The sequence below is a fragment of the Sparus aurata genome, chromosome 6 (assembly GCF_900880675.1).
Source record: "Sparus aurata chromosome 6, fSpaAur1.1, whole genome shotgun sequence".
Lineage (NCBI taxonomy): Eukaryota > Metazoa > Chordata > Actinopteri > Spariformes > Sparidae > Sparus > Sparus aurata.
Window position 1 is genome coordinate 32,108,739 of NC_044192.1, and position 27,468 is coordinate 32,136,206.

Sequence of the window (27,468 nt, forward strand, 5' to 3'; positions counted from 1 at the left end):
ATTTTTTAAAAAGTCTTTCCCTCTAAAGTCCCCTTACTTTATGCAGCTGCTCTAAATCAATTGAATGTCCCTCTGAGCCATGTTGAAATATAGTTTCTTTGACATATAGCTCTTTGAGATGTTTTCCAGAATGCCACCCCCTCCCACTTGCATGCGGTATATTTTTCTGCCTTGGTTTCATTACAACTAGCGCCTGTTCAAGACATGCTACTCAAAAATTTAACATCTGATGCATTATTATTCATCAAACTGTTCAGCATCACATTAGAATTAAAGCTCCACACTTCAACACCCAAGAAAAATTACAGAACACCCAAAGTGGTACAAACTCAACATTGGTGCTGATCTCTTTGCACTAATGGAGGTGATAGTCGATTATTCGGTCTTTAGTAAACAATTTAATGTTGTTAGAGTGAACTGCATACAGTAAGCAAAGTTATTAATTTCAAAATAGGCATATTAGTCGCTTGCATTGGTGTAGCCTCTGTGGTTATAAGGAAAGCATGGATTTAATTAGCGAAGGTATTTTGCTAGTAATGTTATTAGTGTTATAAGACAGTGTTATAACTTTACATAATTTGAGGTCCAGTGGCACTGCCCCTGTAGGTTATCCAATTGTAATACCAGTACTGGTGTTCTGCATAGATTATCTGGTAATGTGATGGGGTTTCCAGAATCAGTCTTCTCCAAATCTGTATGATCACATTGGTACCAATGAGAGAAGCTCCCAAGCAACACTGTAGACCTTGAGGCTATCGTTAGTTAGCATTCTACTGTTGACAGCAACTCAGAATCTCACCTCCAGTTTTCACTGAAGAAAAGAAAACCTTTGTTGATTGCTTCTCTCCTCTCATCTAGACATTATTTACCCTTTGTCTTTTGTTTCTTGCATTTCCATTTTGTTTACATCTGCTTCTCCATGAGATCACCTGAAAGGGGATCTTGTGTGAGCCCACCATCAGTCTGCTGAGCCATGAAGTCATGCATCCACTGCTGCACAGAGCATTGTTTGCTGTTTATTCAAACAGTGGTGAGGTGTGACTCAGCATCCATCAATGACTTTTTTTTTGTTTGTTTTGAAAAGAAACACACTGAAAATGTCACATTATTTGGCAGATCGTCGAGTAACACACACCTTTTTATATATATATATATATATATATATATATATATATATATATATATATATATATATATATATATATATATATTAATGTCTGAATTTATGTTGAACATCGTTTCAAGAAGCTTCATGTCGTTTTTAATCTACCCAGTCACCAGATAAGGCTCATGTCTTCACACTGAGGTTGTGAGTGTGTGTGTTTGTGTTTTTCTGTGGGTGGAAAGGGTGACTTAAGCAGATGGACTGCCATCAATTGATGTTGACCGTCACTTAGACCCCCAAATCCATGTCCTTTGTTGTGTTAAGAGGCTTTGAAGGCTCCTTCATCCTTACAAATTAAATTTAGACTTGAGCTTTGGGCACAGGTTCAGGGTTGTGATCTTACCTTTTGACAGTTTCTCTCTCTCTCTCTCTCTCTCTCTCTCTCTCTCAACAAGTTAATTGCAAGCCGGCATTTGATCCTTGTACTGCTGGACAAACATGAAATGCGCATGAAAGAGCGATTGTTAAAGACTCCACAGCATCAGAAGTGAATTTAATCTATATGATGGCCAGTTTCCACCCTGCAGGCTCTCACTGAGAGTGACATTTAAAATCTCCTGAGAGCTGAGAGCAGAGTTCTCTCTTCATTAGCCGTCCTCCAAGAAGCCAGGACTGGAGCCTCTGAAGAGCTTCAACTGTGGAAGCAACAAAATGGTATGAATTTTTTATATAGCAACTCTATTGTGCAGCTTCTTCTTATGTTCTGCCACATTTCCTATTGAAGTCTGTAGCTGTGAGCCTCCCAGCCCGGGCAAACTACTTGTAGGCTCACTTTCAGGATGTCAGGGGGGATAATCAGACAGCCATGAACCTGATATCTTCTCCGGCGAAGCTCAGTCGAAGCCTCGTCCAAAAAAAAAAAAAAAAAGCACTCACTGTCTTTACCACACCTTTGCTAAAATTAGTCATTTGCTGTGTGACCTACAGGAGGAAAGATGATAAAATCCCTCGCTCTCGTCTGAAATACCACCGCCGTCTTCCACATTATTCAGGTGACTGACAGCTACAATTGCCAAGCCAGCAAGACGACCGGGCAGTTTTCGACAGAAGCCTGAGTAGCTGTGATGATACTGTATGGTGTGATGAAACGGGTGTTACAGCATCAGCAATTTATGATCGAGACAATTTTTTTTCCGCAGCAAAATTTGTTTTGGTGTTTTTCATGTTGCACACAGAGCTGTTATTGCATCGCACTGAAAACTGTAATTTCGAGTGGACCGTTTTTCTATCCTCAGCTTTTTTTTTTTTTTTTTTATTCATGGATATAATATGCCCAGGCGCTTACCAAAACAATCTTTTCATTTTGATTGGAGTGTGCTCAACTGAGGAAACAAAGATGGGTTGATTGGTTTTGGTGACATTGTTATTCCATTTTCTTCTTTTGATTGCTCGACTTTTAAACAGCAAAGTGCTGTAATTCACCCCTTACAAAGTAGTCTTCAAAGAAATGTTTTTAAAGACATCCTTGGATTTGTAATTTCCACACCATTCAGTGAGAGACACATTGTTGGATTTTTGACGACAATTAAGTGACTGTCAGTTTCTTGGTCGTGTGCACACTGGGCCTCACAAACATTTTTTTTTTTATTCTATTATTTTTCTTTTTTATCAAACTTGCTGTCTGCCTGGTGACAGGTTGAATTACAAGAAAAACCTATGCGATTGTTCCATCTTGGGTAACAATCATAGGTCCTAGACGAGTTAACAAATGAACTGCAAGCATATGAAAAGGTTAAAGGATATTCTTATTAACAGATGATATTGATTCACAAGGGCACTGCATCAGACTGAGAGAGGCACTGAGCACGACCGACTCTCAGGAGATGAACGTGCAGGACCTGTTCCAAGAGCTAAGATTACTCAGAGATATTATTCCAGAGGGAGCAAATACAGCACTTCAAAGCCCCTGTTTTTCCTCAAATGCATCAGACAAACATTTCCCAACTGTGAGATTGAATTTGCGTACGTAAATGTCTCAGGGCAGGCTGTGGGGGCTGGCTTTTTTATCGGCTGAAAACATTGAATTCGACACATCCTACTGAAAATAGTTGTTTTACCCGCCTTTTTTGAGGGTTCCATATACAACATTTTGTGCCACTGGATGTCACGCTAGAGCACCAGCATCTCAGACCAAAACAGATGGTCGTGACGGCCACTAATCAGAAAAAGCTGTTTTATTGCTGTCCTCCAGGCCACCAGCCTCCATGACAAAAACTGTCATTTTACCCTGCTGATGGTTATTTCATTAAATAGAGAAACAGATTAAAACGCTTCAAAACTGTCTTGGTTAGTCTATCCATTGCTTCAACAATCATAAACTGTGGTTCAATTGAAATAAACCTTTAAAGATATAATATGCAACATTACTGCACTTATATATTTATATATATATAATATATGATAAAGGCTTGACCTTTGTTGAGATGTGTTCTTACATTGTCCCAAATATTTCCATGTTCAAACCTACAGAAATCTGTTATTTCGCCCAAGATAAGGCTGTGTTTCATTTAACGGCCTGTCACTTAAACTTCAAGGAGACATTCAGAGAGCGAGGAAGTCTGCAGACATGAAATAAATATTGTGAATAAAACTTTAACTTTAACTAATTAGGCAACTAATAACTCTCATGATCCCATGTTACCTTAAAGGGATATTCCGGTGTAAATTTAATCCATGTTCTAACACACCGTGACACCGAGTAGGACCCCCCCTCGAGAGATAAAGTTTGCAGACCGCTAGCTTACGCAGTTTTAGCAACCTCAGAAACGACAGCACGACAACAATACATTGCAGTAAATGGGTCCAAGTATAAACCGCCATCAAAAAGCCACAAATAATGCTCAGAACAGCACCAAACTTCAGCAACATTAGAAACAGGGTCCCAGCACATATTTCAAGGCATCAAACATTTGATATAGTTGCCGTATTTGTCGGAAAAGATAAACAAAACTTACCACCCGAGAAGCCTTCCTTGTTGTGGGGAAGCCCTGTGAGTCGATTACTGAGTGCAGTCGAGTTCAGCAGCTCAATGATGATCATTACTGCGGGACTCTACTGCACTCGGTAATCGACTCGGTAATTCCGACAAATACGGCAACTATATCAAATGTTTGATGCCTCGAAATATGTGCTGGGACCCTGTTTCTAATGTTGCTGAAGTTTGGTGCTGTTCCGAGCATTATTTGTGGCTTTTAAATGGCGGTTTATACTTGGACCCATTTACTGCAATGTATTGTTGTCGTGCGGTCGTTTCTGAGGTTGCTAAAACTACGTGAGCTAGCGGTCTGCAAACTTTATATCTCGAGGGGGGGTCCTACTCGGTGTCACGGTGTGTTAGAACATGGATTAAACTTACACTGGAATATCCCTTTAATGTTTTGTCACCCCAGTGTAAGAAATACCATACAGTGAGTTTCATTCACAGAATTTGAAGTGTAAATATTATATGCATTTAGGCTCTACACGTTTCATGGCCTGTATATAACATTACATACATTAGCATTGATCTGCCGAGAGAACTAGCATAATTATTAGCTTGCTAACTATCCCACTAAAGCTAGCTAACTAAACCATTAAGTAGATGAGGCTTTAGGTTGCTAAAGTCGGATGGTAGCAATTGAATTGGAATGCCTTCAGCTTAAAGCTTTCTTACTCTGCCCTCTTGCTTTTACAATGTTGCAAGGTGTGGCCACTCTTAGGCCTAGTCCACACCTACACAGATATGGTAAACAGGGTTTAGAAAAATAATTTTTCTTTTCAGAAAAATCTCCCTCCATACAACATACTGGAAAACACATATCCCAAGGTCATTCATGTACACATGTGCTGTTGTAAACAGGAAGCAAATTGTATACTTAAGTTTGTTGCCTAGCTACAGAAAATTCTGTGAACGAGACAGGGAAACATGACTGCATTCACATAATCTTATTGGATAATTTGTCAGCAAAACGTGGTAAGCAGCTGTTTCTGTCTCTTTTGTGTTATTGCACTGTCAGTGTCAGTTTGTGTCTTTCAAAATAAAATGTCAAACAAATTTAACATCCATTCCAATGGACACTGATACATGAGTGTGTCTGTGTCATCGTTTCCAAATCTTGTTTTGACTCGTCCAGACGTAAACACGGAAAACAACGTCTCTTAATATCTTCACCCTGGACAGAGTCTTCCAAAAAAAAAGGAAGGCTCTGCAGTGTGTGACTGAAACTGCCCAGAACGTCTTGGTACCCAGCTACAGAGCATCAGTGATATGGGGGAAGTGAAGTCTCTGCACAGAGCCCAAAGGATACCGAAAGACAACACCCACCCCAGCCACGGTCTGTTCTCCCTGCTGCCATCTAACAAAAGATACAGAAGTATCCACTGCCTAACACCAGACTGCAGAGCAGCTTTATTTCCCTGGCTGTGAGACTTTTTCCTTCACCCTCATTTGAATGAAATACCTTGTCTTTGTGTTTTTTCTTCTGTTATGTACCATAAAGGAGCTAAACAACCCTTGTGTTGTCAAATGACAATAAATTAACTTTTACATTTACCTTTTAAAGTACCTTTGGTGACATTTTTGTGTATGTATAGCAAGGATAAAACACGACTAGGGATGGGCCATCTCATGATCATTCCAGCAAGAGTTGGAGGCTTTATCTAGCTTCATTTCTAAATCTTTACATTGTTTCATTCACTGTTGTAATGGGTTGTGATGAGCTAAAGGTTTGCGGTGAAAACAGCTTTCCTTGATGTGTGTTGCTGAAAAGGGGAAGATAACAGAACCTTTTATCAACTTGCTTTATAGTGTCTCCGCTGTGAAAACAGGAAACACAAGCAGCCTGTGCTCCCCACATGGTTTCTTTGTCGCCCTGCTGAGTAGTTACATTTTTGAGGAGGCACATACCAGCCACAGTGTAGCTTACTGCATAGCAATGAAGGCTACACAGGTAGCCACCATATCTGTTTTGCAAGTCTAAGATTCATTCTTCTTTTAGCTCTGTTTTGGTCTCCACCAGCCACTGGGGAAACATTGGTCTTTTTAGCTGCTTAGTGCTCCACTGTGTTCACATATTAGTAGCTAACTTTTTCTTCAGGTTATTTGGTAAAATAGACATGAGAGTGAAACAAAACATTAGAGTTGCAAACCGTAAAAACAAAACAATGACCTGAAAGATGTCTCATAAAGCTGAGCGGGGCTGCACTGAGGTCGTGATTCCTTCTGGTCTCATCACCGTGACTTGTTGTGTTGTGACTTTCACTTTACAGAGGAGTTGTATAACTGTTAGTATAAATATATTCATTGGAGCAACTTGAGTTATTAATATAACTTTTTAATGATATGTTACATCATAATTAGACTTTGTTTAGAACTAGATTGGATTAACTAGGACTGGCTAAATATGAGTCCAAAATGCTGCATGTAACAAGCTCACAACTCGTCTCTGTAGCCTACAAAACAGAAAATGTACTTGATTTGAAAATCGGATTGATTACACCCGACATAACTGAGAACATTATGAGACTACTATATGAATTTGCTCCACATTGCCAACCTAAACTGGAGATTTATTTTTACAATACATGATAAAATCCAAATATGAATACACAAGCCCTTCGGGGAGGTGGGTATTTATGCAGCTTATGCAAGCAGGGTTCATATGTCACATTTCTGCAGGCCAGAGGGCAAATTATGAGCATAACAATGTTGGTGTCTCTTACAAGCGGCTCCAGGTGGAAACAAACTGACACGGTTTCTCGTGGGTGGTTTATTCCTTTAAGCAATCTTCACTTTGAATAGAACATTTTTTTTTTTTTAAATGTATGATTGTAGCATCATACTTAATATGATTGACAACTTTGGCATGACAACAAGTAACACAGATTCTGTATCCAGGGGCACATTTTCAGCAAAAGCAGGGGTAAGGCAATGAACATGAAAGGACATACTAAATGACTGAAAACTGTTTTGACAGACATGCACAATTCCTCATGTTAGTAATGGAGTTAAGAGGGCAGTGAACATACAACATTGGTACACATTTTAGCACTCTGGAAGGTATCATTAATAATGTTCAAACCTTGCAGAATATAAAGACAAAATACAGAATCAGAATCAGCCTTATTGACCAAGTATGTGTACACAGACAAGGAAGTTGACCCTGGTTAAATTTGCTCTCAGTGTACAGGGAATAGTTTTTAAACATTACATCTAAAAAATAAAATAAATAATTGAAAGATTAAGACTAATATGTACAAGAAAAAAAAAATGCAATTGTAAGGAGTGCAGAGTTTTCCGCAGGACAACAACAAAGAGTACAATACAGTAAAACAGTATTTACATTGAAACAGTGGCAAGATTTATTGCACAGTGGTTTTATTTAATACTGACTGTTAAGTGTTCATCAGAGCGACAGCCTGGGTGAAGAAACTCTTTCTGTGTCTGATAGGCATTACAGAGCCAAAACGACCAGAGTAGAACAGAACCTTGAACAGTTTGTGACCGGGGTGTGAGGGGTCTGCAGAGATGTTACCAGGACCGGTACAAGTCCCGTATGGAGGACCTTATTGTCCGTTGCAGTCTGTTTCTGACCTGTTTGGTTACAGTGAAGGGGAGTTTGGTCCTGAACTGTCATCCCCACGTTCTTGAGCGGGATGGTCCTCCAGATGGTTCTGACCATGTATACTCATCACCAGTTCCATATGAGATCGATGGAGTTTCACAGAAGGGTCCCCTGAGCTGCAGTCATCTGTGTAGAGGGAGAATAGCAGTGGGGAGAGGACACAACCCTGGGGGGCACCAGTGCTGATGAAAACATGCTAATATCTAGTAGCGAACTAATAGATGGTCAAAACACAGCAAAAAAAACTGTACTTTTTTAACATTGGGAGAAGTTTGCTTTTCTGCATTTCCGTTAATTTCTGAGGGATTGGAGAAGAAAACCAGGTCGCTGACATTGACTACAATGGATGCAGATAAAAACACAAACCCCGGATCATTTGATTGAATATTTTGGATTTGTCTTAATTGATCAAAGGGGACCACTGGGCCTTGGTGGAGGTGCATGCTCTCCTGAGTGCCATTCTAGTTTTAGCTTTATAATACTCTATCATACATTTGCCTACCACAGACACAAATGCTTAAAACATGCAACATTATTAGGCTGCTTATCTTTATTTTCCCAGAGTTGCCATACCTTGCATACACAGTTGACGCCTTTGACTGTATCAGATCTTTTAACATACCTTCAGTAAGCAGGAATTAATAGCACTGACTACATTGTTCATTCACATGTGTCTTTCATAGGTTGCTCTTGAATGGGCTAGCTGCAAACAAACACTTGTACTGGAGGCAATCAGTAGGAGAGGAAAGACCTGATTCAACACGGATGAATATTTGAAGGCCTGAAATTTGAAACCATGAATTATTCATTTGTGGCACTTTAATGAATGTGAAAAGAGTTTGCCCATCACTCATAATCTGCACAGCTGCTGTAATGTGACTCTCTTGCTGTGGGCACTTAGTGGGGTTTCCAGCAGGCCATGTGATACCTACGTGTGTAGAGAATGGGTTGAAATAAGTGTTCCGTGCATGTAGAGATAGAGAAAATCCTGGAACTTTTGCAACATATCTGATGCTATTTCAGGAATATTTCCCAAAAATGACACCGAGGGCAATAAAAAGCATCTAGTTATTGAGATTTTCATCTTACGCCTCAAAATATGAGTAATATATCAAAGCCATTAGAGAAATGTTATCGAGATTGTCTGGGAGCTAAGGAACAGGCAATCTTGTATATATACATTTTTGAAGGTGATGTACATCTTCATCTTGACTGCTGGACATAAGGAAGGACATAGATGAATAGTGACAAAGTAATGCACCATGATTCATATCCTGAATTTGTGCTAACTCACAATCATATTGCTTTCACGGATGGTGATCCCCTGCTTTAGACACAAAATATTTAGTACATTTCCCCTTGAGACACTGGAAAGTGTCTGAATTGTCCTTGATTTATGACTTACTTATTTATTAATTTATTTATGTCTTGTTGCTTGTACCCTGAGTGTGGCGTCGAGGCAGTCAGTCTCTGTATTTCTTTTTGGAGACAGCCATGGTTGCTTGTTGTACATGTTAACTACTCAGGTCTTCTACTCCAAACAAACCCTGTTGTTGTTGTCAGAGTCATAAAATGCATTCATTTCTCAGAGAGCCTATATTCCTAGCAGTCCGACCAGACAGGCAGTGTTTACAACAGTGAATGCAAAGTCTTTTTCTGACTCTACAGTAAGTTGAATCTCCATAGTGCTGTGTTCAAGGACAGCGTTTTGTGATTGGTTGGTAGATTTCTTTGATGATTTAATTGCATTCTGACTTCCACTGAAAAGCTGTTGGTATGTGAAGGTAAATGTATGCAGAGTTACAGCACTATGTTTCCGAAATCAAGGTTAAACTGAGATTTAATTACGTTTGTCTTGATCCATTTTGCACTATCCACAGTCAGTGCTTTCAGTTGTGTCCCAGTCATAGGCATAAGACTAAATGCTTATGAAGTGTAGTCTAGTGTCAGGTAATAAGTGACATTGGTGCGTTTTAAGTGTTAGATTTCAACCATATTTTTAAATTAAATTAATCCAAAAGTTTAGCTTTACTGAGCACTGTCATGATATTGTTCATGGTATCCTGAAAAGTGTTTTTGCTTTCGTGATACAAAAAGTTCTGTCGGTTGTGGTTTCGTCTTGCTATTAAAATCTCTTTAGTCCCAAAAGCCCCAAAAGTCGAGATGGGTCCATTAATCCCGGAATCCATGTTTGTACACGGACGATTGTAAGATATCAGAAAGTTAACTGCGATGAACCCGCTTATTTGTGTGCACTATGTACTCCACTATTTTCTGAAACTATGTAAGTATCGTTTTTATGCTCAGGCTTTTTATGAATCAGTCTTAAGCAAACAGTTAAGACTAAGTTTAGGGATACAACTAAGAGTTTTAGACATTGCTAAACACCTTCAAATGCATTTTTATTTCAATTTTAGAATCAGGTCATGCATTGAAACATTATCTGTCAGATATCATCCAAACCAAGATCTGCAGAATAGCACTGTGAGCAATTATACTAAAGTTTCTGTTGCCGCTTTTGTGAAGGAAAGTGTTTCATATATTTTCTTCTTCTCAGTATGCCTGCTCAGTGGAGACATGAAGTTAAATCTGAAAATGTGGCAGGAAAGTTGGAAGTGACCATATGACTCAGGGCTGAAAATTTGACAGATGTTGGAGATGGCCACAGGTTTTCAATGATTTTTCTCTTGGAGACAGGCAGAGAGGAGGAAAAGAAAATTGTTACAGCAGAGATGAAGAGTGATGAAAGGTGTGGGTGGGATATATCTTTTTTCCCACATTGTAGCACCTAACTAGACTCTCCTGCCCATCACAAAATAAATTAGTTGACCTTAAGCGTTTCGGTTAGCCTGCAGTCTGTGTTGACGTGTGGGAAGGGAAGTTCTTAACCTCGTTTTTGCTGGACAAATTACAGAACATACAGTATATATAGTTATTCATATAATATACATTCATACATATATACATAAACATGTGGTGCATCTATTGAATCGGCATCAGGGTAATTGTAAACAGCAGCAAAATGGTGATATGGTTGGCATCTTCGCATCAAAAGATTGACTTAAGGATTGACTGAGTGTAAGCGTCCTGTGCTCCTTTAGCCTGTTGGTTTGAAATGTGGGAATAACAGACTCCGATATCACCTTGTTCGGCCAACCTGAGTCCCATTTGTCCATTTTCCTTTTTTCCGTGACCATAAATGAGCCAGGAGCTGCCTTAAACTCTCTTCCTCCCTGGGATAGTCCGGCTGGTCAGGTTGGATGATGGAAAGACGCTGAGGCACTTGATGGTCTCAAAGTCCGCTGCCCTTAGTCAGAAACACCTGCTCTCTTCTCCAGTGTTGTTTAATGTGTTTGTGCTATAGGCAACAGCACTACAGCACAGTTTCAGTTTCAGCAATGAAGCCGAGAAAGTTACAGTCACAATTTGGAGGAGCTACCAGCTGCTGCATCTACATGCGCCCCTCCCATTGCCATAGCAAATCTTGACTCTTGAATTCATCAAGCATGTTTAATTAAGTTGTCATTGGCCTTGTGTTATTGTATTGATACAGAATCAAAAGGTACTGGACCATGTAATAGGTTAATTTGTATGTGAGTTATAACCTTTTATCCACTTCTAATCAGAAAATAGGTAACGTTCAGGCATCGTAGTGGATACCACAATCAACATTCATCTCACATCTTCAGTCCTATGACAAAGAACATGTTCCCAGCGCCCTGAAAATCTAATCACTGGCTCATAAAAAGGAAATACAGTTATTGAACAGTTGAAAATAGTGTCTTCACTGACAGGGGTCAAAGGTTTTTGGGTAAGACTAACAGAAGGGATATATCCAGAGTAATCACCTCGTAACATTGTTTTGGCTAACATGATGGCAACAATTATATTTGGCAGTCACAGAGGACGTCATTTAGAGTTGGATACCTGTCCAACCTGTCTCCACTATGTCCTGTGTGATCTTTGCCTACTAAATGTCCAACTTTTATCACCAGCTTGTTGCTAGCTTCATCTGTTTGGTGTTGTAGCAGATAGCAAAAACAGCATTACACAAAGCTTGTTTGCTGAAAACAGCTAAAAGAGGTGGAAAGAAATCAAACAGCAGGGTTGAGTATGTTTGGTCACTGATCTTTTAAGTAATCTGTTTAATTGTTAAAATATTGACTGCCTTTAATGATTAATCAAGTCAACGTAGTCTCCAAATATGACTGGTTTGCTGGAAATATTCAGTAATGCAAGCATCAGCATTTCAAATTGTGCTTGTGCAGAACAGCTCAGATTTGTATGAACATTTATCTTGAATTTCAAAACATTTCATTTCTTGAAAAGCTTCCACTCTCCCGAACAAATTCTCAAAGGAAGCTGTTTATAGCAAGGATTCTATGTTTTCCTCAAGTAGAGCTCTTGCATAATACCTGAGAGCTGTTATCACCCCCATCCCCAAAAAAAGGAAAAAATGTTTGCCATTTGCTTTTCTCTAGGAAAAGACACCTTTTCCTTTGATGTGTAGAGTGCAAACTAGTGAATACAGAGTGTTTTGTTATTACAGCCAGTGCAAGCAGGGCTCTATCTACCTGCAGAATCAATCAGTCTTTTTTGATAGCTCTGCTGGAGTCTGTCTTGCTGGAAACCAAATTACACTGAGTAAATGGCCTCTATGGTGCCAGTGCAGACATTCAGGTCATTATGATTAGTTTTGGTGTCTGGAAGTACATGTTTGTGATATCAGACTTTTTTCTCCTTATAAATGTAATCTCCTGTGGAAGCGCACTTTTTATATTCATAAAAACGGGACTAATGCTCCTACAGTACATGTCCTATATAAAGCTGAGGTAAATCATTTATATGGACTGCCTCATCCAAGGAGGAGGTGCAGCTGCTCACCACAGTAGCCTTGATTTGCATGAAGGCTGCACCTTTGTAGTCCTCGCTTTTTTTCGGAGGAGGCAGCACCTGAAACGGGTCACAGCTGCTGACACAATGGAGTCCAGTGAAAAGTTATAAGGAGCTAGAAATCAATAAAGAGCCTACAGTGCCCTTGCTTATTGAGTATAGCTGTTTTTTAAGTTTAAAGTAGCCATACTAGCCTGTAACTTCCTAGCCTACTGAGTTTGACTGCCATTGACTCGCTATAGGACATATTGCTCCCAAAACAATATGCAGTGTTTCCCACACATCAATTTATTCGTACCGCAGTTTGCCACAATATCAGCAATGGCCGACACATATTGATTTTCTTTTTTTGGAACTGCGTGTCCCATTATCACTCACTGAAGACAGCGCACCCATCAGTGAATAGCCTGATGTTATATACTCCGTAGTCAAACTGACCCTGAAACGAGATGACTCGTTTTACTGTCTTGAATTTGGGCAATTTGGTTGAATAAAATTTTGAGAGTCGAGAAGAGCGGCCCGATTAATTTATCTCCATGCAAGTTAGCTCGGCACTAAACCAGTAGTTAGCTGACTCATGCTCTTTGGCACTCCGGCTGGACAGCTACCACCACAATTAAAGTCTGATTCTGTGGGAAACAGACTATTGCTCATACAAGCGGCAGGTGTACTGGACCTTTGCTGTACATTCTCAGCATATTTACATTTAGGCATCAAAACTACTTGGTTAGATTAAAGAGAAGATTGTGTTTGGGTCAAAATAAGTAACTTTGCTTATGTATGTAAGTTAGGCTGCATATATACATTAAACTTCTAACTTAAGTGAGTTAAAGTGACTGACTGTTGATTTTGCTTTCACATGGGACATGACCAGCATTCTCCTGGGTCTAAGTCCTGTGTTTGTTAAACCCATCAAACGACCCCAAACTCCTCCTTATCTGAACATTTATGCTATGTCACCTGACTTCCTCTATTGCTGCCAGAACAATTACTATGGCCACTTGAGGTCAGCACCTAACAATAAATGTAAATTAGGGTCATAGTACGCTGCTTCCACAGGAGACCTATATCGATGTTTTTCTGATCAGAGAATGCTGGGAATAAACCCCAACAATGTTTTACCAATGTTGAGGAGTAGAGTTGCTGAATAAGTTCACATTTACCATAAGCATTTTAGTAGCACAACTTAGGTACAAGCTAATGTCTCCTTCCTACTTTTGGTGAGTTGCATTTGTTGCTTCAATATTAGCTATTTTGTTCCGTTCTTGAGATGACTTCATATCTCACTGAGAGTGTTTTATAAGTGAAGTGTAATGCCTGCATGATATCGTTGACTTACCCAGGTTGTGTTCATTTTGTCATTTGACCAGGCTACGTAGTTAAATCCTTTCGTCATTTGTTTTAAATGTGTTCTGTATTGTTCATATGTCTGACTTCGTTGTGCTTAAGATTATGAATCTGCAACGTTTTTTTTTTATTTTGGAAATTGACGGGATGCATTATGCGATTCTGTTGTCTGACTTCCTGTCTGGCTTGATCTGCTTTGTGCATATGGATGTGGCTGAAGTCCGCTTCTGTCAAAAATAGACTTGGTGTGTGTTCTCCGCGGAGCGAAGAGCTGCCTCTGGGCCGCTGCTGAAATGCACTGTGGTGCAGCTGCTGGAAACACGAGCATTATCAAGAATGGCCTCAATCAGCTCTGGCTGTCGTGTCGGCCCAGTGGAAATCTGGATGTTACAGTAGCTTCCCCCCACTACTCTGTTCACCAATTAAGTCGAAAAGGGATTTTGTTTTCACCCCTGACTGTCATTACTGTTACTGCCACAGTCAAACTAAGGTAAAATCCAAAGATAGACCGATGCAGTAGACCTAGTTTGACACTACCTAACAGGAAGAGATACAATTCAAACTAATGATTGTCAAGCATGCACCTATATAGTAGAATGCCTACAGGACAAATTTAGTAACATTCACCACAGTTATATCTCAGATCATCAAGTATGGAGTCAGAACGGTGACTTTAAAATTTGGCATCCTAAAAAAAAATTGGCATTGAAAACAAAACCAGTACTGAAAAAGGAAACATTGTCATTGAAACATTTGTATTGAAAACAGTTGTATTGGCATTGAAACAAGTATTGGCACTGAAAAAAGAAACTAATTAAAATAATTCAGATCCGAAAATCTTTTCATTTTATTTTATTGGGATTTTTTTGTATTTTTCAATGACAATCTTCAGATTTTTTCTTCATGTCACTTTTTTTTCAGTGACAGATTTTTTTACAATGTCAGTTTTTTTCAGTGTCACTGATTTTCAGTTTCAACTTTCTGTCACTGTTTTGGCGCCTGAGGGAAGGGGTAAGTAGAGCGTGGTTTGCATATAATTTAAGAAGGTAATGGCAGCAGCCTGCGGGAAGGTGGGGCTGGACGGTCCAGCCACAATACCGTTGTAACCGGCCGTCTCTGGGCAACACTGAGTCCAGCTACCTCGCGGACTTTTCTTCAAGCTCTCTCCTGATGTGTCCAAGTCTATGTGTATCTGGTTCTGTCCCGGAGCTCCTGAGCTCCGGTCTCTATATGCGTATGGAGTGTGGTAGTAGTACCGGGGCGCCGAGCACGGAACATTAGCCACAATTAGCACAACAGTTACAGCCTGTTGTTCTCGCTTGTTGTGTTGTTCCGAGCTGGGGCTGCAGCGCCGACAGCAGCGCTCTGGTCACCACACCGCTACCAGAGACCGGAGTCTCTATATGCGTATGGAGTGTGGTAGTAGTAATGAGCTAACGAGCATTAGCCCCAGCTGTGTCGCTCCGAGCCGGGGCTGCCTCGCCGACTGCAGCGCTCCGCTCTGCTCCCCGAGCTCTGTGCCACCGTACCGCTGTACACGCATACAGAGACCGGACAATAAAGGAGAGTGCTTGGAGAAAAGTCAGTCAGTTATGAAAATATGTGTCTGTTAATTGATTACAGCCGTCTGTTGTACTTTACTATGAACCACATTAGCACAATCACAGCTGACTTTACCCGCATACTGACTTGTTGAGTTTATTCGCTTCGACTCAAAGGAGTCATTGTAGGAATAGTGATATTATTCACATGAACTGAGTTTATAGGGGAGCTCCGGTCTCTGGTCTCCGGTCTCCGGTCTCCGGTAGCGGTATGGTGGCACAGAGCTCGGGGAGCAGACTAGAGCGCTGCTGACATTGTAAAAAAATCTGTCACTGAAAGAAAAGTGACATGAAGAAAAAATCTTAAGATTGTCATTGAAAAATACAAAAAAATCCCAATAAAATAAAATGAAAAGATTTTCGGATTTGAATTATTTTAATTAGTTTCTTTTTTCAGTGCCAATACTTGTTTCAATGCCAATACAAATGTTTCAATGACAATGTTTCCTTTTTCAGTACTGGTTTTGTTTTCAATGCCAATTTTTTTTTTGGATGCCAAATTTCAAAGTCACCATTCTGGCTCCATAAGTAAGGCTTCAGCTCAGCCGTGTGATCCATCAGTGAGGAGTTAAAAATATATTGATATGTTTCCATGAGCAGTACTGTGAGGGGATACAATATCTGTGTTTCGGGACAATGTCTGTAAAAAGCAGCGTTCCACTGTGGCCATTCCTGCTCTATTATGTGTCATTCTGCCTATTAGGCTATATTGTTGAGTCATACATGTGTCACTGGAGCTAACACAAGAGTAACTGATAGAAACAACCACAACACTATAGAGGACTGTGTATACGGAATACTGTATTCATAGGCTTTGTGCAGCTTATATAAATAGTATTGCAGGATTATAGCGCAGGCATTATTCAGTAAAATTCTGTCTGATCAAGGTACTGTAAACATGACACATTGAAGGTTTTCCGTCACAGTGATGTGTTCAAATAGTCCCGGTTCTCGTCTGTTTGATCTCTTAATGCTGATTGAGTGAGCCCATGCACAAATACTGCATTTGGTTTAAGGATTTTGTTGGTTTAGCAGCACTGTCGCCAGTAGAAAATCTGAATTTTAATGGAATTGAATCATAAACCTATCATACACCGACCTACAGCCTTGTTTACTGAAAGATTATTTTTGCACGTTTAAATATTTGCAACCAAACCTCCGCCTGCATTTTCATTAGCAGGGCAAATTATGTTTATGTCCACAATTCTATATGCTAAAGGAGCAGCCAAAATCTTGGTGTGTTCTGTTGTGTCCTTTCTGCTACAAACTATCTTTGACTGTTTCAGTCCCCCTGTTTTTTAGATTGTTATTCTTACTCTTGATACTTCGCCTTTTCCATCTCTCTCTGATTCCCTCTTTCTCTTGTCCCTCTCTCCTAAAGCTGGCCAAAGGGCTGACTGTGTCTTGGCTGCAGAGGAAAGAGTGAGCAGACTCCACTTACTCTGTGAGTACTCAATCAGTGGAAAACATGCTTGTCTGTTGGGCCTCGTGATTTATTGCATGCTATAAATGACTGTGACCATAGCTGTTTTTCCAGGTAGAGGAGCTGTGGTAGCATATAGTAATCGCCTCTTTCCTGGAATGTGTGGGGGGATATATAAGCGTGTGTATTCTGTTGCTAGTTGTTGAGGTAGGCGATTTTGTGCAATGAATATCAGACTTAAGATGAATAATCTAAAATGTGTCATTAGACAGATATTGTCGGTGACACCAAATCCTCAAGTATGTGGAAGCCCAACTGTTCAAAATTAAATGTTTAGAAAAAGACATTATGAAAACAAATAACCATAAAAATAGATTGTGTATAATTGATTTTTGTGTATAATAACATCTAATCAGGTTGCTGCTTTATAGTAAACCAAGTTCGCAACCCTGGCTAGCTAGTCAGCCAGCTAGATAGGTAGCCTGCTAAGCCAATTTAATATAGGGATGTCATTGTCTGTGTCAGTGTACTTATTATTATTTACAGCAGCAAACTAATTGATCCAGTATTACTTTAATGTTTATATACATAGCTATAGGAGCTAACAGGCTAAATTAAGTCGCAGTTGAACTTGAACGGGGAACATGCTACTGGCCCAAAAGGTGAGAGGGTGGAGACAACGACCTGGTCAGGAAATGTTACAAGGGTCCTTTGATCTGTGTGATTATGAAACAAAAGTGATTGAATAACATTTGTTAATTATGAGTTTCACTAATTTCACAAATTACTGTTTTATTTAGATCTCACACCATGTATTTATGTAAATAATTTAATAGAGAACTATGGGACTCAATGCAGGTCTGTGGTCAGTCCAGTACAAGAATTATGAAAACAGCCTCACAATTTTTAGAAAAGGTGAGGAACCAAAAGTAGAAACACACGGGAGGATTTGAGAAACAAAAAGGCGAGCCTTAATACTTACGCTGAAATAACCAAAGATGCAACAAAAACCAAGAAGAGCAAACACTAAAAAACAGTATCAAGACAAAAGGCCAAACAAGGTACAAACCAAGAGCAAAGGACAAAAAAAGCAAAGTTCAAACCAGAGCTAAGTGGAGACATAAAGCCACGAACAAAGTCCAGAACACGCACGGTGGGGACAAAAGGGGAGACTCTGGAGGACACTGAGGAAACCAGCTCAGGTGAAACACGCCAAACCCACAGGAGAAAACGGAGCAATCCGTCAAGACACGAGGGAGCACAAAGACTATACACCAACACACACACTCATGAGTGGATGCAGTGCAGGTGGAGTGAGGCGGGGAAAGGACAGGTGAGGGAAAGGAACGGAAAAACACTGGAAGGTGGGAAAAGAGAGCAGGCGTAGACAGCCAGAAACAGGGGGGGAAATGACACAAGAGGAGGAAATAAAAAAGCAAGACCCGACACATGAGGGCAAAATAACACAGGTATCACAGGAAACCAAAAACACAAAACCAGAAGACAGACATAAACTCAACTAATCTGTCTAGACAATACAGTTAAAAAGGTAAGTTAGATAGAGCTGATTGGTTAAAAGGTCATTAATGGGGACAAGTGTTTATTTTCTTCAAGATAAAGGGTTAGGGTTAGGGTTTGCTCATCAACCTCCAACCTCCACCTCCAGTCATATAAATACAATAATGAACTACCATCTGCGTGGACAGTATGGAGTTTGAATTTTCAAAGACACAGAGAGCATGCATCTGAGAGCAGAAGTGCAGCAAGGAATGAATTTACTGCCCTATTTGAAGAGCGCCGGCAAGATGGATCCATCTCCCTCGATCTCTCCTCAAAGAGAAATGGACAATTAACAGTTACATATATAAGCATGCAAAGGATATATTTGCAAACTCAAGTAAAGCAAAAGCTGACAAAAGACAGTTCAGGTTCGTTATGCCTCCATACCTTAAGCATACTTAAGTATTCACCTCATATCGGAGGTCTACCTAGCAATTTCCATGCCCAAACTTTATGTACAGTTGTGTTTGCAGAGTCTGTATTGAACTGACAAGATGTCAGCTTTCAATACACTCCTCCTCCTCCTCCTCTTAGTCAATGTATAATATGCAGTTGCACCATGAGTGACAGTTTGCAACACTGCTTAGGCTCCCATGTGGCTGAGTGGATTTAAACTGGACTGTAACCAGAGATCAGGAGGCTTTTCTGCACATCTACAGCCTGGCACCTTCTCTGATGAAACAAAGCTGTAAACCCAAGCCCACACAGAAAAAGATTTATTTTAATATGAGAGTTAGTCAGTTGGACAATTACTAAAATGTGCGCGGCTGGATGTTTTCAGGCTGTTTTTCGTGTTCTGAGCCATGGCGATGTGGTGTCAGGCTGATGTCTTCATGGGGCCCCTCTGCGAACCTGAACGCTGCGTTTAGCATGATATGCCAAAAAAAAAAGAAAGGGGAAAAAAGCCTTAATTACCTCTCACAAGGCTGCTGAAGTTAATTTCTGTAGTCACGTGTTTAACCAATTACTGTGTGTGTAATGAAGTGGAACATGGCTCAACAGAGTTCACAGGACACCCTCCACCTCCTTTTTCTTCCTAGCCTAGTTTGGCTGCTCCGGAGTGGGAAGCTCATCATCACTAAACATTAAACCAGGCAATACTTCACTCCGGATACATACATTTATCCATGTCAATATCCATTCCTCGTTTAATCATTTCTCCACAGCTATCTCAATATCACGGGCTGGTGAGGGAGGCGGCGGAAAGCACATTATCTATGCCGGGGTGTTACAGTATTAGGGATTATCCCTGACAGATAGTTTCCCTTCCAGGCACCATTAGCTTGGCCTCATCCCATTTGGTATTTCCAACACCTGCGACCACCATCCGCTGGGCACAAGAATTATTACCATTGTATTTTTTCTAGGGTATATAAATTAATCATGGGGATCACAAGCAACTACTTTAAATTTCTGGACTGTGACCAAGAAACACATCCTCCCCAAGGATGCCAAGGACCTATGCATCATTAAAACAGAGTTGTGCTATTTGACAGAGGAACAGTGCCAGCCCCCTCACTTATATACCCTACAGGATCGTGGCTTCTGCATTTCCACACTGTGCATAACAGCCATTGTCTATGGCTAAATGCAATCAGGGTCCTTGAGTCTGACTTTGAATGCTAAACGAACGAGGGAGGGCACGTGTTTTGCTAGCAGACGAAATGAAGTTGATCAGCTTGAAAGTGAAAGTGGACAGCCGACTGCAGTGAACATAAATTAACATCGATCACTGGGCAGAGCACGAGCGCTAATGACTGAAAGATACAGGGGTCTTGTTAGACAACCTCCGCAATGGACTCTAATGGCTCCCATATCCCCACAATCCACTAAATACCAATGGCTGCAGTTCCTCACTGGCCACCCTCTTTGGAAAATGATCCGTATTTGATTGACATGCATGACTGAACGCTTGTGTATTAATGCGGATGTTACAGTATCACCTTTACTTGAAATTGCGCAATTAGGTCCACCTCATGTTGTGGCGAGGAGCAAATGCTTCTCATTATAGGCCTCCAAAGCGTTTCAAGTCAAATTCAGGCTCAAATTGTGCATGACATAATGTTTAAATCAGTTTGGTCAATATATGAAGAGCCTCATACGTTTTCTGTTTATAAGGTAGCTAGCTTTACCTATCAGTCAAAATCATGAGATCACTTTCAAGATGCAGGTTTTGGAGTATTTTCATCTGAGTCCAATTTGGCTTGCTCTAAATTCCTCCGCTCACACGGCGCTCGGCAAGCGCATCTGAATTTTAAATCATATTGATTTGGAATTACTTACAGGCGCCGGCCTATAACATTATTGATCTCAGATAGGCATTTTGACAAAATGTCTGGAAAACATTTCACATCGATTTAAAGTTCCTCAGATCTCAAAACAAAAGCATTGCATCTAACTGTACAGTAATTGCTGTCCGCGGCTTTGTGTCATTCATTTAACGCCTGTTCATGCAGCCCTATAATCGCCATATAATTGCCTTTTGACTCTAAAGGAGACTGAAAACAGCAGCCCTCTGAGCAGTTTATTGAGAGGAAGAGGAGAGCATTTCACAGAGCCCCAAGTCTTCTTTTGTGAGATGGATAAAGTTTCCACATTGGTTTTCTCTCCAGAACAGGCGAATATATCAACCCAGTGAGTCTCATAAGAAAAGACATCAACCAAATCTCCCTTTATTGATCCATCCCTCCATATTTGATTGAGACTCATGACAAGATCGTGGGCAGGATGACAAACAAAAAGGCTGAAGGTTAGAAAAGTGGAAACCAAATCGATAATGATGACTGACAAGATGAAGCCTGGATGATCAGCACTGTGGCCTCTCCGAATAAATAATGGAGAGCTGAATAAATCTGCTTCCCTCCCTACACAGCTCACGCCTTTTCTCCTTTCTTACTTTCCTTCATGATTAGTTATTCATCCTCTTTTGTTACATCAAAAGATTTACTAGAGGAACCGAGACAGAAAAGGACAAAGAAATGATGTTGTAAAAATGTTGTGCTTTAAAACATGGTGTATTTTTTATGAGAGCTCATAAAAGTTTTCACGCACAGGAACCCGTGGCGTTTTAACATTCGTGAGCGTCTGGAGAAAGATAGGGCAAAGATAGTGCGTGAGGTGAAAGAAAATTTAGGTCACTTATTAACACTGTGTACAGGTGCAGCAGCAGCATAACGGGCTGCAGACAATTAAGGCACTCCTTCTTCAAGTCAAATCTGATAACAAGGGCATGATACACTTATTTTTACTTTTCAAGGATATGATTATAGCTCATGGCTTTGCTTAGAAATCACAGAAAAAGATGCTTCTTATAACTCCTAAGCTTTTACGTTTTCTTCAGTTTCAAAGAATTGAATGAATGAATGAATGAATGAATGAATGCTTTATTTCAAACATGTGAAAAATATATTACACTTGAAGCACTAGTCATTAAAACCCTTTGTATGTTTGAAAAGGAGTAGGAAGAAGCATTAGCTTATTAATTCCTACCCCTTCTCCACTTAGTACCTAGTACTATAGGTTATCTTACTTCCTGTGTATCCTGTTTTTTATTATTATTTTTTTATTATTATTATTTTTTTAATACTCTCAACAAAAACAATCACCAACAAACAACACAATAACCGCTTGTGTAAAAATAAAATAAATGACAAGTATGGCAAAATGTGAGAACCCTAGTGTTTGTCATACCCCTCTTCTGCCCTGTACCTTGTAAATACCATCTGTTTGTACCGCTGTTTGAATCTGCTCATGGTTGGACATTGTCTGAGCTCCTCCGCTAGTCTGTTCCACAGTTTTACTCCACATATTGAAATGCAAAAGGTTTTTAAAGTTGAGCGTGCATACAGATGTTTTAGATTCAGTTCCCCCCTCAGATTATATCCCCCTTCTCTCGGAAAAAAACATGCTTGAATATTTACTGGTAATATGTTGTTTGTTGCTCTATACATGATTTGTGCTGTTTGGAAGCTTACCAGATCAGTGAGTTTCAGTATTTTTGATTTTGAGAATAAGGGGTTAGTGTGTTCTCTGTAACCAGTGTTATTATCCTGATTGCTCTTTTTTGCAGAATCGATAGTGTAGATTTATAAGTATTGCCCCAAATCTCTGCACAGTAGCTCAAATACGGTAATATCAGTGAATTGTAAAGAATGTGGAGTGATTTGTGGTCCAGAAAGTGTTTTGCCTTACTTAGTACTGAGATGCTACGTGACAGTTTGCTTCGAACATGCTTTATGTGAGGTTTCCATGTTATTTTTTTGTCCATAATTACACCCAGAAATCTATTTTCATTTACCCTTGCAATGTCCACCCCGTCTATCTGTATTATTGCTTGAGTGTTCATTTTACATTTCCCAAATAACATGAATTTGGTTTTGTTTAAATTTAAAGATAATTTGTTTCTATCAAACCACCTTTTTAATTTACACATTTCTTCAGTGATACACCCCAGAAGCTCCTGTAAATTATTCCCTGAGCAAAACATGTTCGTGTCATCAGCAAATAGTACCAATTTCAATATATTTGAGACGTTACATATATCATTTATATATAGAATAAACAGTTTGGGACCCAGCACTGACCCCTGGCGGACGCCACAGGCAATGTCCAAGCACGATGGGCTATAGTCTCCCAACTTCACAAATTGACTCCGGCCCTTTAAATAACTCTCAACCCAGTGCAAAACTATCCCCCTGATCCCGTACCGTTCCAGTTTATTGATTAATATGTCATGATTGATTGTGTCAAAGGCTTTCTTAAGGTCAATGAATATTCCAATTGCATATTGTTTATTTTCTATGGCGTTAGTGATTACTTCTAATGATTCCATTAATGCCAGTGATGTTGAACTGTTTGGTCTGAATCCGTACTGATTGTCAGTGAGTAATTTATGTTTGACTATGAATTTGTCTAATCGATTATTGAATACTTTTTCTAGAATTTTTGAAAATTGTGGTAGTAATGAGACGGGTCTGTAATTTGTGAATTGGTGTCTATCTCCAGATTTATACAGCGGTACAATTTTAGCCATTTTCATTTTGCTTGGAAATTTGCCAGTTTGGAATGATAAATTCCATTGATACTTGTTAGCACATCCACGGGTACAGTGCAAACCCGGAACTACTAAAATCTATAAAGTTAGATTTCCATGTTTTTCTTGATTATTAAGGGGGTGAAGTCATTTTAAATACTATGAAAGTATCAGATTGCACCATCCAGAAATGCTAACTGTAAAAAAAACAACAAAACAGGCAGAGCTGATATGGAAACACAGCGGGTGGTGCCTGCTCAGGCCCGTGAGAGCTGACCAATCAGCGCTGACTGGCCTTTTAAGGAAGGGGGTCTTAAAGAGACAGGCAGTGAAATGAAACGCTCAGGCAGAGGGGAAATAGAGATGCTTCAGCATCGGACACTATGCTGAAAATAATGTGTTTTTTGTAAACATTAAAGCATGTAAATATGTTCTTGTAGACACCCAAAATAATAAAGGAATACTTAACATAGTTTATAGAAAATAAGCATAACATGGGAACTGCCATCAATTGTGGCAATTGGCGAAAATGCAAATATAGGCTAAATACACAGAGCCCATAGTTAGCTTTCTGAATTGATTGCAACATTATACTTTGTGTTCACATCCCTAAAAATGTCAGGGGAACAAATAGCAACAAGTCTTAGAGCATGGTAGTTCTACACACGAGTAAAACGAATAATAAAGTTACAAAATCCATCAGTATGAACTTTTTTGTTTCTTTATCAATCTTTTTTTCACATGACTGATAATGTCCCACCAATGTGGTTCTTATCCCTGGAACACTGTTAAATTAGTGGTATTGTGGGGTTGGGGGATTACTCTGGGATGGGTGGCAGCACTGTATTGGCTTAATGCATCAGCAAGCGTTCGGTGCAAAGGATGTAACAACCCCTGTAACAGAACATCCTGCTCTGGTTTGGGATGAATGCATTGCAAGATGTCAGGCTGTTGATACATGTGTTATACGCTTTAGGGAAAAACTAGCTCAAAACACAAAACGTAAACCAATAATTAAATTTATACTTTAAAATGAACACCAGCCGACGCAGAAGTCCATCGGTCCCTCTTCTTTGAGCTTAGGAGAACTGCAGAGTCGGTTGATAATTCTGTGAGCGACTCCTTTTTTTTAACATAAACATAGCTGTTTGATCCATCGATAATACAAAAGTATTGATTCCAGACGCTTTGAACAGTGAGCTCAGAAAAAGCGTCCAAACACGCGCACAAAAACAACATTCAACTGTTTCATGTTACTTGTAATGTTATTCGACAAGATTGGCCGAAAGATAAAGGCTCAGACTCTTAGTTGTAAATCAATGGCAATAGTTCCTGGCATGGTGATCCATAGAAGATGTGCAGCCTGCTGTCTGCATGTTTTGAAGTGGAATCATTTGCCCACGGAAGGATTCTCTCTTCTGCTTCAGTTCGGTTTATCTGTCTGCATTCATTAGCATTCTCTGTGATACATACTGTACGCTTAATAATCATAGAGTTTAGTCGAGTAAACATGTTGAACCAACAGTTAAGAAAGCTTAGCTTTACCTTTGGCAGGATGCTCTGCTGCTGCTGCTGTGAGAATCTTTGCCATTTACTTTATTTTTTCTTCCTTGTGTTGCTCCTGGGATTGAATCTGCAGAATGTATACACTAAATATCAGCTCCCCAGTATCAGCTGCTAGCTGGCCCTTCGGCATGGCATCTTGGCTCCGCTTATTTGGTTGAATGAATTATTAATGGCTCACCGATTTTCCACAAGTTCCAGCCTGTTGTATTTTTTATTTTTTTTGTTTTGTTTTTGTCTTGATACGTACAGCACTGCCTCTTCTCATCTCCACATCTCCACAGTGCTCATTTGCCCTCCTTTTCTTCCAGAGCCAAACGTAGGAGCGTGCACCCAAGAAATACTCTCCACTCTCTGGCAACTGAATGGGAAGAAGGAGACTCTTTGACCTTGGAAAATGAAGATGTTGTTGCCATGGGAACTGTTAATCCTTCTGTCACTCAAAGGGTGCCTGGCTGGTGAGATGCCAAGACAAGTCGCCTTTCATGACACACCTGATATGCATAAACCTCTCACAGGGAGGCTTTCTCATGCAAGTTTAGTTTATGGCTTTTATTTGAAAGGGCATGATCCACAACCGGTTTGTAAAAAAAAAAAATGTGCAAAGCATGGCCAAATCTGTAGATCTTATTTGGTTTTATAGGGCTTTGCGGAGATTCTCAGGGCAAACAGAGCCAGACATTTGAATTTATTGGTGTCGTTTTTTGTTGTTTAGCCAGATGAAGTTGTCACGGGGTAGAGTGAAACTGCCTCGCGTCATTCTAAAGATTGACTATTATGTTGAAATTCTCGAGCGCTAACTGCAACCAGAGTTCGCATTTTCTTTTCAGATCACCTCCTCTGATAAACGTGACTCCCTTTAAGATTTACATTTGCAGAGACGGAGAGAATTCACTCTCTCTGGTCTTTTTATGTCTCCCTGTTTTATTATGCAATTTCCTTGCTTTATGTCCAACTGCTGCCACTTACATGAAATGTGGCGAGCACTATAAAAATCCACACCAACTCTTTTCTTAACACTAATTTATTCCGTACTTTGTTCTCTGCAACATAGATCCCCACAGTGTGCTCCTCGCCACTGGGAGAAAAAGCTGAGGAACATTCGCTCAGTTCCCTAATACCTGTATGAGCTACAGCTAAGGAGTTAAAGTCTCTCTAAGAGCTCTCCTGGTAACCTCTAACGCTTCGACAACCGAGCGAGGTTTAATGTCTGCAGTCACACTTAATGCATATACTGTATACAGAACGTAAGTCTACCATTTACAAGCCGTCAAACAAATATATTTAAATGTATACAGCATATGGAGTGGGATCTATTATAGTGGTATATGCTTCCATTTCCATTGATTTAGCATCTCATCTCCAGTCAGCAGTTTCTCTGGGGTTTATCTATGCAGCCTGCAAGTGCAAGAGAAAGAGAATGAGGGGTTAAGCAAACAGCAGCACGCGCTGCACCGCACATACATGTGCATGGCATCATACTCACTTTTGTACACATATCCCACGGAAACTGATCAGGCATAATTTGCATGTGCGTTCATGTGTGCCACTGGTCCGAAAAGTTGGTGTGTTTACAGGGCAAGCCTGTTCTTAAGCACACACGCACACACCACCGGATCATTCCCCAGGTGCAATAGTCCAGCTATTAAAGGTTCATTAATTTGTTTAATTTAAAGAACGTCGCAGCCAGGGTAAAAATGAAGCACCTCCCCTCAGAGGCTGGGGAAACAAGGCCCTTACCTGAGGCAAAGACTCCCACTCTCATTAGGATGATGATGGTGATGATGTGGGAGGGAGAGCTCTTTGTCCTACTCAAGGTTAGGGACATGTTAATGAAACATATCCTCCCCTCATGTGCGCGAAAAGAAAAATGAGCAGCGTGCAGCTCGGCGTATGACTGACGGCGTCAGAGCAAAGGCAGGCTGGACACCAGTGTTCCAGTAGCTATTGATGAAATGTTAGATTTCACGGGAGTAATTAGTGCAACATCAGTTAATTACTCCTGTGTATTGATTGTTTGGCTGGAGCTAACCAAAATAACAAGCTCGACTGAGCAGACACACATGCCCAAACCGCTCGCACATAGACAACAGCTTTGCAGGCTCTCTAATAATTAGATTAAAACCAGGGCAAGGCAATACTCTGATATTACAGCTCTCACGTAAACACCTTAACCGAGTTATCCAACTTGCATTCAGATCGTAATGACATAAAGCATAATTCAATTAGCCAGCCGGGTTACTTGGCGATCCTTCTAATCACTTCTGACATGTAATATAGCT

General features: G+C 40.1%; 1 protein-coding gene across 3 annotated transcripts in view; it reads left to right on the plus strand.

Annotated features, from left to right (window-relative positions):
* cntn6 (contactin 6) overlaps positions 1 to 27,468 on the plus strand; it is a 127,511-nt gene that overhangs the window by 43,845 nt on the left and 56,198 nt on the right. For all 3 annotated transcript variants that reach the window (XM_030421354.1, XM_030421352.1, XM_030421353.1), the window contains exons 2-3: positions 16,990 to 17,052; positions 25,498 to 25,644. In XM_030421354.1, the coding sequence (XP_030277214.1) occupies positions 25,584 to 25,644 (61 nt within the window). In that variant the 5' untranslated portion in view covers positions 16,990 to 17,052; positions 25,498 to 25,583. The remainder of the gene's footprint in view (positions 1 to 16,989; positions 17,053 to 25,497; positions 25,645 to 27,468) is intronic.